General features: G+C 31.8%; 1 protein-coding gene across 2 annotated transcripts in view; it reads left to right on the top strand.

Annotated features, from left to right (window-relative positions):
- Positions 1 to 16,375, top strand: part of LOC106462276 (centrosomal protein of 120 kDa-like) — a 148,972-nt gene extending 132,597 nt beyond the window's left edge. For both annotated transcript variants that reach the window (XM_022389480.1, XM_013922178.2), the window contains exons 18-20: positions 1,466 to 1,588; positions 4,428 to 4,669; positions 15,012 to 16,375. In XM_022389480.1, coding sequence (XP_022245188.1) covers positions 1,466 to 1,588; positions 4,428 to 4,669; positions 15,012 to 15,279 — 633 coding nt within the window. In that variant the 3' untranslated portion in view covers positions 15,280 to 16,375. The remainder of the gene's footprint in view (positions 1 to 1,465; positions 1,589 to 4,427; positions 4,670 to 15,011) is intronic.
- Positions 16,376 to 16,381: the final 6 nt, after the last annotated feature.

The following is a 16,381-nucleotide window of genomic DNA, read 5'->3' as shown; positions in this document are numbered from 1 at the left end:
ATGAAAACCTTGACTTTCTATTGGTTATAGGTAATATATAATGAAACGTAAGAGAGAACTATCAATGAATTGTGAAAGAGAAGATGTGGCAGGAGGGGGTCTGATTTTCTGTAACCAAACAAAATTGATGTACTAATCTTTTTGCATGAAGAAAAACTATGGCTATCTTATAGAAGTTTGTACAAGTTTTACCATGTGTCTGTGTCAACTCCATGCAGTAGGGCAAGCTCATCTCAAGAGGTGGTACATGTACAAGTTGATATGTACAAGCTTAGTTTTGTCCTGTGCAGACACACAATTGGAACTCTCTCTTAGCCCCAGCAGCTAGTTTGAGTTCAAATAACTAAACACCAATCAGAAGACTTCAATTGACAATTAGTATAAGAAAAGGAATTATTTTTTACGTTTGTATGTCACTTGCTTTCTTTTGCAGTCCATGTTCATTATATAATTGTGCATTTTGCAGATACTTGAACTTATCTGTTGAACATCAATATATCCAAATACCACAGTCCCATATACTGAATTGGAGGCTGGATGTATATATAACAACAACAAAAATATTTATGCATATGATTATTAGAAAATACTTTAACAAACATTTTCTGTTGTGTGTGTGTGTATATGTCTGCAAGTATATGTTTGTGGATTTCAGTTTTGCCTGTTTTTCTAAACAAACCCAGTCATATCTTCCCATAAACATTTGTTGCAGTTTATGTATATTGAGACTTGTAAGTTAAGTACAATGCATAATTATGTAACTATTAAGCAGTCTAATTATTGTTTAACGTGTGGCATTCTTAATACTGTTTATTATTCAGACATTATCTCATGAACATTAAAATCTTGTCACAGCTATGAAATTTACCAAATGTGTAATTGTCATACACAGGTAGTTGTAGGTGCTAAAATACGGTAAATCTTTGATCTTGAGAAATACAAAACTTTGACCAACAGTAAACATTAACTTTCAACATGTAGCCTGGCACTAAAAGTGTGATATGACAAATTCTGCTACTATAAAGGAGTATATGGAATCGGACCATTAGAAATATAGTTTTCAGGTTATAAAATAAAGCATTTAAAACTAGTACTGTGATGAGTTTTTCAATTTCAAACTGTAACATCCCTCCTCAACCTAGTTTGGTTAGTGGTGGGGAAGGTTTTCATGTGTAGCGTATATTTATACGCTTATTTTATAATCTTTTTTTTTGTGTGTGTGTGTGTGTGAAAAAGATTTGGGAAGATATGATTTGGTTAATCTGCTTGCACAAGTGCTCATACTGGCTCTTTACGATCTTTGTAAAAGAATTGATCTCTAAATGTCTTTATATTATATATATGTTAATTTGTGTTACTGTGTAATTTTAGCAATTTGGATTGTAATCATACTGATAAAAACTTAGTTAAAATAATAACTGAAGCTAATGAACCACTATTTTCTTTAAATGAATGTAATTTTCAGGTGAAAGATCTAGAAAATAAAGTAAAGGAAAAAGATGAAACTATTGAGAACTTACAGCAAGAACAGAGTAGTAGACCAGAAATACAATTACAAAGTGAAATAAATATTCTCAATATGGAAAAGGTAAAATAGCAGATTTTAAGTGTTTATGTGGATACTAATTATTACTTCATACAAGCACAAACAAAAAACATCTTAGGATGAAGTTGTTTTTTAGTACCAATTATATGTTTTCATGGAATATTGATAAGTTTACATGTAGATAAGAATTTTGTTATTTGATAGGAAAGAATTTAATGTTGTACTTAACCCTTTCCAGACAGGTCACATATTTGTTGACTTGCATTCAAAATTTTATTGAACTGCTATTTCATGAATTTATGTCAATAAGTTTGGTATCAAACTGTAGATTATAATTCAAATTTTAGTATTTTACCGTACTCAATTTCTTAATTTAAAAGTAAATATTAAAAAAACACAGTTAAACATCGATTTTTGTGTGTCACATTGTATGTTGAATGCAGCACTGGTTCAAATTAGATGTTTGTGATGTCAAAATACTAAATCTACAGTTTCATACGAATTAGAGACTCAAATTACCAATATTGACAAGCTAGAATATAAAGTAAGAGCCTCTTTTCAATTTGCTAAGATATTGCTCATGTAATAAATCAAACACAGTGGCACCCTTCCCACCTCTTTCCATCTTTGGAAATGTTTCCTTATATACACTTACTTCTATATTTGGAATGAATAACCAATTTAAAGCTCAGAATTTATGATTTTTTTGTTTATTCAACTACATATATAAAACCTAAAAAAAATTATTTTGTTTTAATAATCTCCACATGCAAAATTTTAAAAGGCTTAGCATCCTTTTTCAAGCAGGAACCGAGTACAAAGATCATAACTAGAAGAGATAATTGTTTGCTATACTTCTTTATTTACTGTTCTATGTTTTAAGACAAATAAGTATAATAATTTATTTCTAAATAGCAATAATCTGTATACATATATAATGTATAATAATTGAAATGTGACTGTATTTTACAAAATACTAGTCTACTAAAACAAAACCAAGACAGGTCACTTTGTAAAGACTAAAGGTCAGTTTTATATTATTGGATACGGTAACATGAGTGCACGTGCGGCGTGTCATTGTAACTTCTGTAGTGTTAGCTAAGTGTGGCTGAAATGTCAATATAATAAAAATAGTAAATATATATAAATGTATAATATTACTAGATTTAAGCTATTTAGTCTAAACATTTTTTTCATTTTATAATTTGTAGTCTTTCTGGAATGAAACACATAGATTTTTATTTATCTTCCTTTTTTTTTTAATGTGGTTATGAGATCGGTCAAACTGACCAAACCCATACAAATATTCGTTACTGAAAATAACAAACATAATATCAAGTTTTTTCTTAAGAATGGTTTGATAACTATCTGGACATTATAAAGATTATGCATGTGAAATTTGAAAATTTTCTGATGCACAAAAGTATTTTTAATCTTAAAATGAAACCTACTTTGTATGTTGTATAGGCAACATGTGAAAAGAAAATAAAAGGCATGAGAAAAACATTGCTTTACAAACCTTAAGACTTAATAAAAAATATTGGATATTTTGCTTATGAAAGCATTGTAATGTTTATTGATAATCTACCAAATTTTGTTAACATACGCTTACTAATTTAAAGGTTATAGCATGAAAACTATAACAACAAGCACAAAATGGTTATGAGCTCGGTCCTCGGGACCGAGCCCGTGCTGGAAGGGCTAAGCATTGATGAAGCCAATGCCATCTATTTTATACAGTTTTTTGACATATATGTGAAGTTTGTATGCCTTAAAAATTAACAGCTGAATCCTGTGAATGGTATTTACTTGAAACATTATAAAGAACAATAAATAGTGATTTGTTAAGATGTGTAAATCTCTATATTTATTTATAATGTCTTCTCTCATAGAGATGGAGATGTATTTCCTATGCTTGTCTTCTTTCCAACAATTACAGTTGTGCACCACACCTTTACCTTTGGGCTAATTGTCTTGAAACTTAGAGAACACATACCTTGCATATTACATTTTCTTACAAATGTTGGTCTCTCTAGTTTATTTAGTTGGAACTGTCTTTAATATATGTAGATAGATAGGGAGGTGTTAGTTATTCACAAGGTTTTTTCTCCACTGTTGTGTCAGTTTGTTTGTTTTTTTTCATCTCAGTAGAATGATCTTTAAAGGTGGAAATGGGAACAGACTAAAAGAAAGCCTGACTGGAGTGCAAGGGTTATCAATGATAAAGATTGCCAAGAATTTGATGTCTATATGCATAGTAAAATATTAAAACAACATTTAAATATATATACTGAACCCCCTTATAGCACTTTTATTCCTTAAAACTCAACACATACCTCTTTTTTTTAATTTCCATGTAGCTAGATGAAAAGATTTCTACACAGTGATCTTAATCTATCTTAAGAGAATAATAATTCATGAATAGAAATAATTCCACTTACTGTAAATATTATAGTATTTACATTCTTAACAAACAGAAGAAAAGTAGTCTTGGATGTATAATACATAATGCAACAGAATTATAGTTAAGCAAATGTCATACGTGTATTAGAAGTGATTCTTTGTTTGTAAACTTATTGCAAAAGAATTATCAAATTTGTTTTATTTCTTATATTGGTGTGCTTGATAACATATTTTTTATTTACATTAGAACTGGCTTTAGGTGTTACTTTCAAGTTTGGTATTTTTTTTTTTTTTGCTTAATACAATGCTGTCTCAAACTGCAAGTTCACAGCTTATTTTTGTTAAAAAATAAAGAAATTCATTCTTGTCTTACAAATTTTACAATTAAAAACAGAAGAAAATGTAATGACCTAATGTCCATACACAGTATTCAGTGCTGGTGAATCACTAGAATTTAATGATACTAAACTTTCTGTAGGTTGAACTTCAGAGAAAGCTTGATGTGGCTGTGACAGCTAAAAAACGCTTCAAACAACAGTGGGGGCAAGCACTTAGACAGATCTCACTTCTTCAGAATCGATTGTATAATTTAGACCAGATGTATTCTTCTAAACAAGACTCGGAGGCTATAATACAAAAAACGTCCACCACAAATCAACAAAAAGAAGCCATCCTCCAGCAAGCTGAAGAACCTAGTCATTCAGATGAAGCAATGAAAAGGCATGTTTTAATTATTTAATTTCATACATTTGTGTAATGTAAATTTTCTAAAGATGCTGTTTATAGTAATTAGTTTGACTAATTATTCAAATATATAAAATGACTAATTTTCTCAATTCAAGTTCAAACTGAAATTACTTTTTATTATGATTTGAATTCCTTGTACTTTTAAACACTGCAGAACCTTATATCTGTCTACACATTATTATTATTAATAATTAAAAAGGGTAAAAAAGTTTGATTAATTTCTGATTATTGTAGAAGTTTGAATTCATTACACAAATCTGTGGCTTTGAGTCCGTAACAGGCACTACTGCTGAGACAGTCGCTCATTACAGATAGTACTTATTTTAAAATATGAGGAATACCGTTAATGATGTTGCAGATCACCAACTTGAGGACATTTATGTGAGGTACAAGAATTGGGATAGAGAATATATGTATCAACAAGACACACAAGATATATTAAATACACACACTTTGATAACACACAAGATACCTATCAATGTTACTAAGTTCACTTGATACCAAATTACAATTCCATCAGTTTATAACAAGAAAAATATATAATTTCTATAATATTTAAACTCTCGACATAATTTATGTAGAAGCTGAGGCTTGGATGTGTTCTATGCTGAGAGATGGAAATCCTGTAAAGGCTTTGTAGACAATGCCGATTGGCAGACTCTGAGCTAACTGCACTACTACAAACTTGATTGTGAACTCAAAGTGTTCCTGACTTAGCTCTTGAGGTTTTGTGATTTATACTTTCTAAAGACATTAGCTTTTATTGAAAACTGACTGGATTTTTTCCAGGTTATGGACACATGGGTAGTGTTCATTTGTAGTTTATGCCAAAACTGACTGGATTTTTTCCAGGTTATGGACACATGGGTAGTGTTCACTTGTAGTTTATGCCAAAAGTGACTGGATTTTTTCCAGGTTATGGACACATGGGTAGTGTTCACTTGTAGTTTATGCCAAAACTGACTGGATTTTTCCAGGTTATGGACACATGGGTAGTGTTCATTTGTAGTTTATGCCAAAACTGACTGGATTTTTTCTAGGTTTTGGACACATGAATAGTGTTCACTTGTAGTTTATGCCAAAACTGACTGGATTTTTTCTAGGTTTTGGACACATGGGTAGTGTTCACTTGTAGTTTATGCTTTACATAATACTTCCTTCATTTTCTTTGGTTGCATCAGCTCAAGGACACATGTGTCCAGTCAAAGGTTAACCTTTAGCAAGACCACTTATTCAACATGAGTTTTATTAACATCAACATTCCAACTTTTTGTTTTGTTGCTGATTGTCTTTCAAGTTTTCACTGACCTGATTAGTAACTCCTACTTTCCCAGATATCTGGTACAGTTTCTTGTGTTTATAGACAGTGTTTAGCCTTTTAAGCAAACATCCTGTCTAACTAGGAATAAGGCAACATTTTTTCCTTGTGATTAGGACTTTTTTATGTCTAATTAACTAATTTCTAATCTGGTGTTATTTTTACAGTAGTTATTTCAAAACTTTAGAGGTCAATGTTTCAATATTAATTCATATCTTATGAATCAGATTTATTCTGCCTTCACAAATGCTTATTTCAGCTCTTATATTCAGTCGAGTACTATATACACTTTCTAACCAAAGTAATAGAATATGTAGTAGGGTAAATACTCCTAGGATATAGGATACACAAACTTGATCATTTCTATTTTGTCATTCATAAAGCAATGAAACTACTGTGTGAGAATTATGGGTAACGTATGCACAGGCTTTAAAAAAACTATTATTGTTGGAAATCAATTATCAGGAGTCTCCGTAAAGAATACATATATATAATGGAATTGACTTGGAAATCATAGCTTATTGTTTGCATGGTCATGGTTATCATTTCCTAAAACATCACATCAACTAACGTGAAAATATGGACACTAAAAATTGCTAAGGAATAACGATAGGCTGTTTTGGTCCAATATATGTGCCACAGTGCAAGAACATATATATAATGTAGAACCATGCATAGAGAATGCTGTAGTAAATGAAGATTGATTGTTTGAAAAACAAACAAAATTGGCTTTCTGGGGGCCAAACAACACTGAAAATAGACACTAGATGATTGGAAGCATGTTATGTGTATAGTGATTTCTGTTAAACATTATTTTGTACAGATGATAAAGTCTGATAACAATTCATTGAGACTATGGGTCCTTTCGTTTTTAAACAGTGCAGGTGATTTAGTCATATGGGTCATTTTCTTGGCATGACTTGGTTCTTAATCTTCTCAAAGGTAGTATTACATCATGTAAACGCCTCAACGTCATTTCTGATCAAATTAACCCATTATGCTACATTGTTTATGCTGGTTAAGATAGGCTATTTTAGGATGATAGTACCATCATCATTTGTACATATGTCATTCAAAAGTGGTGGTTTCAGAAGCATGAAGCAGATTTCTGTTATCTTTCCTGAACATCATATTCCTCTGACCTTAACCAATTTGAACATCTTGGGATCATGCTGGAACATGCAATAAGAGCACTTACTCCACTATTATAAAGTTTTGACACTTTGGAGTCACTGTTGTTAAAACATATTTTAGTAGCAAATATTAGTGAGTTAACCTTTCATATCAGTTGGTAGAGCACTCTTCTGGCATGAGAGAGGTCTTCTTTAAATATAAGGTGAGTAAATTATCACTAGAAAAACTGACACCCAATTTGGGGCTGTCCCACAACCATTAGATAAAGCCTTTTTTGTGTGAAGGTAAGAATATGGTAAGTTGAGTTGTTAAAAAATTTCTTATTAGCAAGTGCTAGAGAGTTAACTGTTTAGATAAGTTGGTAGAGCACTCGCCTGGCATGTAAAAGGTCTGAGGTTTGAACCTGAGCAAGGAAAATTACCATAGTACAACTGCTTGAAGAAAGATGAAATCTACTATTTATCAAGAAGTTTTAGAACCTATGTCACAGCATATTTAGACTCTGATCAAAGAGTTTATATTATTTTGGGCAGGCAATGTAATTAATTATTATACAAAAAAACAATAGTACACAAAATATAATTTAGAAGAGATTGAATATTAACAGAGATGTGTTATGTACAAAAAGTTTCATATTCAACCCGTTCACAAACATTACCATTTAAGAAAAGCCTTATAAAAACACACAGCAAAAGATCAATTTATTTCAAATATTGGAAAGGTTATTAGTATTTAATAATAACTGTCATTAATATAATAAATGTTTCCAAGCTTTTTTTTTTCTTGTCTATAAAGATTGTGAATTTTCAATGAATGCATGATAAAGTAATCTGTGAAAAATTCAGTTTGCACATAAAATAATTGTGTTGTTTTTAAAGTTAGAAACTTTCTATGTGATATAATTAATGTTCTTAAAGTAAAGCTGTTGACTGAGGTAATTGCTACATATTTGACGTTATTATTGTTATGTCATATTTCACAGTTGATGTAAGCATATGGTCACAGTTTTCTTCTAGTGGAGCACGGGAGTCCTTACTAGTGTGGTTCCCAGTTGATGGAGTGATGAAACATAGAGGTTCCTCCTGAGTAGGGTTGCACATAAAAGAAACCAACCTCGTAACTTATAAGTACCCACTCAGTGAGAAGAGGGCTGTTGTCATTATAATTATTGAATAAATATTAACATACTATTCTGGATTGAAGGTGCTTCATCTGGATGTTTTGCCCGGGCTGACCACACTTGTTGATCATAATATACATGCTTATGTAAGGTGCTTCCACTGGATGTTTCTGCCCAGTTGGACCACACTTTAGTTACTGAATAGAATCCCAAGATGCCTCTCCTGGATGTTTTTGCCTTTGGACTAATCCTATATCCAAGGTGCTTCCCCCTTGATTTTTCCCAGGTAAACTGCACTTGTTTTCTGTATCTTATGCATGGTGCTTCCACTGGATGTTTTCTGCTTGGATGGACTGCACTTGGCATAATCTGACGTATCCTGAGGTGCTTCACCTAGATGTTTATTGCCCAGGCGGACTTTGCTTGGCCATAATGATAGATATCCAAGGTGCTTCCACTGTTGTTTTTGCCTATATGGATCGCACTTGGCCTATTCATATACCATTTACAGTCTTTTGGCCCTAGCCACTTATGCCTATATCACATACTATGACCTACTACATATGTGGACAAATAATGCACTATCTATTGATAATGAGCTGATTCTGAATTAGACAAAATTTCATCTCACTACTTATTTATGATGATCTCTTGTTTGTTTTTTGAAGGGGAATATTGCTGTTGTTCCTACCAATATCCATCGACAAGACATCAGTGGGTTTGCTTCACTTTGTCCCAGGACTCTTCCCTTGTCTACTTATTTATGGTGCTTCTCCTGTTTGTTTGTTTTTTGAAGGGGAATATTGCTCTTGTTCCTACCAATATCCATCAACAAGACATAAAATTTCGTATGTCCATTCTATGCTGATTCATGTCACAGTTATACCACACTGCTCCAAAAGTAAGTGCTGTACATCTTTTTTTTGAGTATACGGTGCATGCCTCATACATTCTGCCCTATATACATATTACTGTTTCATTACTGGGCGAGGAGCATACCTCTTCCAGAAGTAGTGGAGAATAGTCACATGGTATGCACATGTTCTGGGATGGTGTAAAAAAAGGAGGTATAATGGACTGGTGTGCTGTTAGTGAAAAAAATGTTACCAATGCTTAGAGGGAATATCAAGGTCGAGATAGCTTTGGGTGATGGGAGGTGAGTACCTATTGGAAATACATTTTCAGTGTAGGAAAACATTAACTTTTATCTTGTCAGGGTCTGTCTTTGTGAGGTGATGAATCATGTTTCACACAGTTATTTTACCTTAGAGGAGAATATGATCCTTATATTGAGACTAGGATCATAAAAAGACAAAAGCAATGTGCAAATTTAAATGCTTAAAATTATGCTGCTGAAGGTATTAAAATATTGAATTATGCTGTCAAATGAATAATTCTCTTTTTGAACAGATGTATCAAATAAGGAGTAAATAGTTGGTTTTTTCCTTTAGAGTAGATAATACACTGATAACACATAGACCTGTACAAGGAAGAGTTGGTTGATGAATTATCATTTGCTCTTGTTTTAAAAGATGTTCTGCTTATAATGTATTTGTTGATTTTAATGGTAAGAGGACCATGTACGACAACTGCAGTACTGTGTATGGCTCCAGAAATGGCATAGCACAAAATGTTTGAATTGAGGAGAAAAGTGTGTTGTGTACACTGATATGGACATGCATTGAATATAGCATGTGATGATAGTAGAGTTGTAGTTAAGATAATTTGAGTGGTGGGCATTAATAACCTGTCTAGCCCATAGATGCATGTGCCTGTGGCTGCTGCCATCTTACTACCACCCCCTCGTCAAAAAAAAAAAAAAGGTTGTTATTTTCATGTTTGTAATTTTAACTCTTTCACTACAGGGACTGACCTCGTAACCATTTTGTGCTATTTACAGTTTCCATGCTCTGACTTTTAATACAGTAAGCATAACTTAACAAAATTTTGTAGATTGTCAGTAAAACTACAAGACTTTCGTACACAAAATATCAATTTTTTTATTGAGTTTTAAGATTTTTTAAGTATTTTTTTTCTCTTGCATTTTTTCTTTTTGAATGTTGACTATCTAACATGCAAAGTAATTTTGATTTTAAGATTAAAAATACTTTTATGCTTTAGAAAATTTTAAATTTCACATGCAAAATCTTTACAACCTGCAGATAATTATCAAACATTTTATTTTTACAAAACACTTTATATTTTATCTGTTATTTTCACTGTTGTATTTCTGTATGGGTTTGGTCAATTTGACTGACCATGTAACCACCATAAAAAATTAGGAAATAAATATAAATTATGCTTTTTTCTTTCTAGAATGACTACAAATTATAACACGAAAACACAAATGTTTATTCTAAATAGCTTAAATCTCATAACATTATACATCTATATATATATATTTATTATTTTTATTTGTTGACATTTTAGCTCTGCCTGACTAACATTACAGAAGTTGCAATTATGCAGCACATGTGCATTTCTGTTACTGTATATAAGAATATAAAACTGGCCTTTACAAAGTGACCTGTCTTGGCTGTGTTCTAGAGGACGACCAGTATTTTTGCAAAATACAGTCAAATTTCGGTTATAGTACATTATTTATGTATATACATTATTACTATTTATAAATAAGTTTTTAAGTTTCAGTTGTTTTTCTTAAAACATAGAACAGTGAATAAAGAAGCATAGAGAACAATTACCTCTCCTAGTTACGAACTTTGTACTTCTTTGCTGGTTGCTGTAAGTTGCTAAGCCTTATCAAGTTTCGCACGTGGAGGATGTAAAACAATTTTTTTTTATTTTATATATTCATTTTGAAATAACAAAAAAATCATAAATTACTATATCAATACCACAGAATTCCACTGTAATTTATCAAGCTTGTAACTAAACTGTATTTGGGTGTAAAAATATATGATTTTTTTCAAGCTCAAAAGTGTCTTACCTTACCACTTGGAATCTAGCATGCAAAGAAAGAGTTTCCCATGTAAATACTTTGCAGAGGCTGAGAAAACCGTAAGGGGGACATTCTGAGCATATGATTGTTATACACACGTCATTAGACAAAGTAGGTGTACATAAGCAAGTATTTAAGAAAAAAATTAAGAGGTGGGTGTTTGTTTCAATAAATGTATTCATATCTGAGAAGAAAAGGGATAGGAGCTTCTTATCTTAGATTCTACCTTGTAATATCAGTAATTTGAGTATCTAATTCGTAAGAAACTATAGACTTTATATTTGGACATCACAAACGTTTGATATGAACAAATGCTGCATTCAACATACCACGTGACACACAAAAATTGATATTTAGGATTGTTTTTTATATTTACTTTTAAATTAAGAAATTAATGTCTAAAATTTTAATTATAATCTACACTTTGATACAAAACTTATTGACATACATTCATAAAATAGTAGTTCAGTATAATTTTTAATGTGAGTTTACAAACGCAATGACATGGCCTTTGACCCATGAACAACAAGTCCAAAAAAACATAGACGGAGACAAATTTTACTCCAGGCTGAGTTTTATTTTTCTGATTCATCTATCTTTAAGAGCAGTTAATTGATACAAATTAGTCACAATGAGATTAAAAATTGTTTTTATGCAAAAAAACACATTGATATACTATTATATTTTAGATATTCATAAAATTTTGAAAATATTTTTACACACCACATAAACTTTTACTGGAAAGAAAAATAGGCTTTGTATGGTATGCACTGTGGGTGATATTGTCTGACATGCCATTCTAATTATAAGTGAATTAGCATGGTCCGAGCCATTTGTTCAGTTTTGCATGCAGGTTTTTTTTCCTTTGGCATGATTGTTATTTGCTTCATGACTTTTCTGGAAGTGTTTGTTTCTCACAAGCTAATTGCAAAGTAGCTCCACCCACCGTAACTACAACCCTAGATGATAGTATGAAACAGTAAAGGCCAACATTCACAAACAATTGTAGTATGTCTTCCCCCATCCACCTTGCTAAATAAGATCCTCAAAATACAATAGATATCAGGAGAGAATGGTACTCAAGGCAGGGTAAGAGGATTTAAACTACAACTTCAAGAGGATAAACTCTTAACACAGCATCAACTTAGGACTTCTTTGTGAGAAAGATGTACCATACTAAGCCGTGATCTTATAGTACATAGGACAGCCAGTTTGTGCATAAATAAACTTATTCACAATGAAAAAATGTGTACAGGTAATTTTGGGGCATAAAAGATCTATTCTTCAACATGGTATATGCAGTTTCTTACATTTTTTTAATCAATACACTACTAATAATGACCCCTTGTAACATTTACATAAGCAGACAATGTCTCTAGATTCAGAGCTCTTTATTGCATATGTTACTTTTTTTTTTTGACCCATCTAAATTCAACAGAAAGGCACACACCCTAAATAAGGAAACTTTGTAACATCTCTTCTTTGTGCAAAAGATGTATTGGAGCAACTAAATTGTGACTTTACAATGTTTTGGCCACTAAATTTATGTCTAAATAGATTTAGTCACAATGGCATAAACCTTACAGGTAATTCTTGGGCAAATAATACCTATTCTTTGACACAGTATTCAATTTCATGCATTGTGTGAATCAAAACACTTACCAATAATCATTTGAAATGTTTACTTATTGAGAGATCCCTGTTACATACGTTGTGAGTTTTTCACCTTTAACTCCTGTAATAAAAAAGGTGCAAGTCTCACATCTTTCTGCTTCAGTCTATTGGGTTGTCACAATTATGTAAAGTCTCGTCTACATTGGTTGAGATATAAAGGAATGATAGGTCAAAAACCCTAATTCTGCAAAAAGTTCTGATCTTTGACCCCTGTAAAATTTCAAGAAAAGAACAGGTCTCAAGTCTTTGTGCTTCATTCTGTGGGAGTTGTTGTGAGGTATCTTTTTGCAAGATATCACTTAGATTATTTGAAGTATAAGGGTCAAAATTTGTTTTTGTAATGTTTGACCCATAAAATGAACAAGTTATCATAGTATATTGAACCAAGGTATATTCCCTTCAAGTTTCAAAATGATTGGCCAAGAAGTAAATTAGTGGTGCACAACTATAATTTAAACATAGGAAGTACAGTATCTTTTCCTCCCTATGGGGAGACATAAAAAGTGCAAAATAATGAAGGATGTTCTTGATTTACTCCATGAAATTAAATAACTGGTAAAAAAATTTACACAGCATGATGCAAAGCTTGTGGAGATTTGTACATCAATAAATGATGGTCATTTGTCTACTAACGATAGATCCCCGTGTCCTTCTATATTGACTATCAGTACACTTGAAAATTTCAGAGAGTTGTGTGTGTGTGTGTGTGTGTGAGTTAATGGAGTTGCCATTGTTTCATCACTGAGACACTGTGTATCAATTCAGTTTTCTTTTTAGCGTTGCCCTTGGTAAATTTTTGTTCAGAATATGCTGACATTTTGAATATGACCCTTCAACAGCCAAATTTTTATAACAGCTGAGGCACATGCAGCTTTTGTGATAGTGCCCAAACTACACATGGTAATGAACTTATTTTATTTTGGGAGCATGTTAAAAATCATTCAAAAATATTGGGTGTCATCAAACCCAAATTACAAATACCTTGAAGAAGGTATATCCGTGTTAGATAAGTGCAAGGTAAAGCACTACCATAGTATCCAGCTACTGTACAAGATCACTACAGAAAGGTATATTGTAAAGCTTTTTATTCTTTTGTTATCAACTATTCATCTTTGATTTAACCAACAAGATTACAGAATGTATGTCAGTTGTGATGAGCTGATTTTAAAAGCTAAGGTACTGATTAACTTAGTGATGTTGACTATGTCACACAATTTTATGGTTTTGATGTTAATTCTGCAATCTAAAACATTTGTCTCCCTCAAGAGTAATTTTGCATGTGAAGGTTGTTATTTAAATATTTATATTCAGAGTGTCTCACTATACCTTTGCTCCTTTTCCACAGTGCATAAAGCATTGGTTTCAGAAGTTTTCAAGATCCACATCAATTATATTTGTCATATGTGCGACGTGTGTTACAGATGAGATCATCAATGACGCAAGAGCATCAAAGAGTTGTATGGATCTGTCTGTGCAGAAAGAACAGTTAATAAACTATATATTTGATACTTATTGCAAAAACCAAGATTTTAACATAACATAAAATTTAATAACAGACCTATTGGTCCATCTGTGCCACCTCATCCACAAAACTAAACTAAAAAAAAAACTCGGATTCAGCCTTTACCATTCAAATACTTATTAGGCCAGCTCCTTCAAACTTCCTTAAATATACTGCATCACCCCATCTGAAGGTAACCTTTGTGAGAGGCCAACCACCCTGTTAGAAAAATAAAACTATTTAAGTCGAAGGTTACTTTTATTCTGCCAAAATTTATATTTGTGTCCCCTAATCTTACCACTCTGACCACAAGTATGGAAAAAAGATGATGCATCAATACTATCAATTCTCTTATCTTGGGATAAGTTATTGTCATATAAATCACTTTCACAAGTGTATTCTGAAAGTTTGGATTATTCTTCAAATACTCAAGATGTCCTATGTTTCTGTGGTTTTCTTGTATAGAGACAGTGGGATGGTAAAATGTTACAGGTGATGAGAAGTTATACAATAATATAAAATGTTGCATTCAAAATAATGTCTTTTTTTATATTACTTAGTGTTTTTACATGAGTTGTTTTTATATTTCCATAATTTATATATATTTAGGAAAGATAATGCTGAAATGTCACTTGAGCATTCATCTCCAAGTCCAATACCCCTAGAATATCCTTCAGCTGTGTCTGTATCTACCATCTCCCAGGGAATTCATCCATTGAGTAGTGGATCAAAAGCAGATACCATGAGTCATCACTTACAAAGGTTGATAGAAGAGCGTAACATCCTACTTGGCACTGGTGTCTATACAGAAAAGGATAAGATAATCATGGAATTGAACAAACACATTGAGCTCGCCATAACTAGAGTTCAGAGATAAATCTCTGGTGCTTATAACTTTTTAAGATTTGTAAATTTCTGTGAATATCTTTTTTTATTTTCACTGGCATTTATAAGATTCTCTTAACTTTTCATTGTTTATAATTTTGAGTATTTGTCATAAAAAAACAGAAAACTGTGGTTTTCATATTTAAGTATTTCTGCTATGATTTTTACTCTGTTTCACTTTTTTTTTCTTTTTTGTACTAAAAATAAATGGAAAAGTTACAAAGGACACAACATGTAAATGTGAGTGTGGAAACATGTCTGGTTCATTCTTTGGTGGTTTTCACCGAGACCAGTTCTTACAATTTATAATATTGCAGTGAGAAGATAAAAGGACATCATTATATAATTCTTCTCAGTTCTATTTTTTAATTCTAAAGTTGTACCCATTAGGGGTAGTTTGTTAATGGCACTGGAACTGGAATATCTTAAGAGTTAGTTCTCAGTCCATCAGAATATTTTCTTAATCATCTGATGATTGTTATTTTCTATACAAAGAAAATCTGTATTGGGACTGCAGGCTTTTGTTTCTTCATGGAAGATTAAATTGAATGCCTAAGCATTACTATAAAAAAAAATAAACAGCAAGATTTTATAAAGATAATTACTACTTGTTTTTGCAGAGATAACAAAGTTATTCAGGTTGCTTTATTAATATTCTTGTTTGAACTTACCACTTAAAGGCAGTTTTATGAATAGTAGTAGCTTGTTACTTCAATTCCTTTATACATTCTTGTTCATTTAGCAAGATTCTGACTTGTAAAAGTAAAAATAAGCAAATTAATATATATATATATTAGCATCTATGAAAAGATCTTGAGATTGAAGAGTAGTAATTCTTTGAAATTAGAACTTGATACAGGCAGGGTATACCATTTCCACGTATGGTTGCATATGAAGAACTGAAGTACCAAAGCCTAATATATTTGATTGTTCTGAATGTTTTCCATGTGTTTTAGCAGCACACCTAAGTGTCAATTCCAACAAATTTTTCTCAATATCTGACATGTTTGTTTGTGAAAATGATCTTTGAGGAACAACTAGGATGCATGTCTGTAAAGTAACTGTGACAATGTATAATTTCATAGATATCTTGT

This window comes from Limulus polyphemus, unplaced genomic scaffold, assembly GCF_000517525.1.
Source record: "Limulus polyphemus unplaced genomic scaffold, Limulus_polyphemus-2.1.2 Scaffold1131, whole genome shotgun sequence".
Classification (NCBI taxonomy): Eukaryota; Metazoa; Arthropoda; class Merostomata; order Xiphosura; family Limulidae; genus Limulus; species Limulus polyphemus.
Note: the sequence above shows the minus strand (reverse complement) of the source record. Positions and strands in the feature narration are given on the sequence as shown.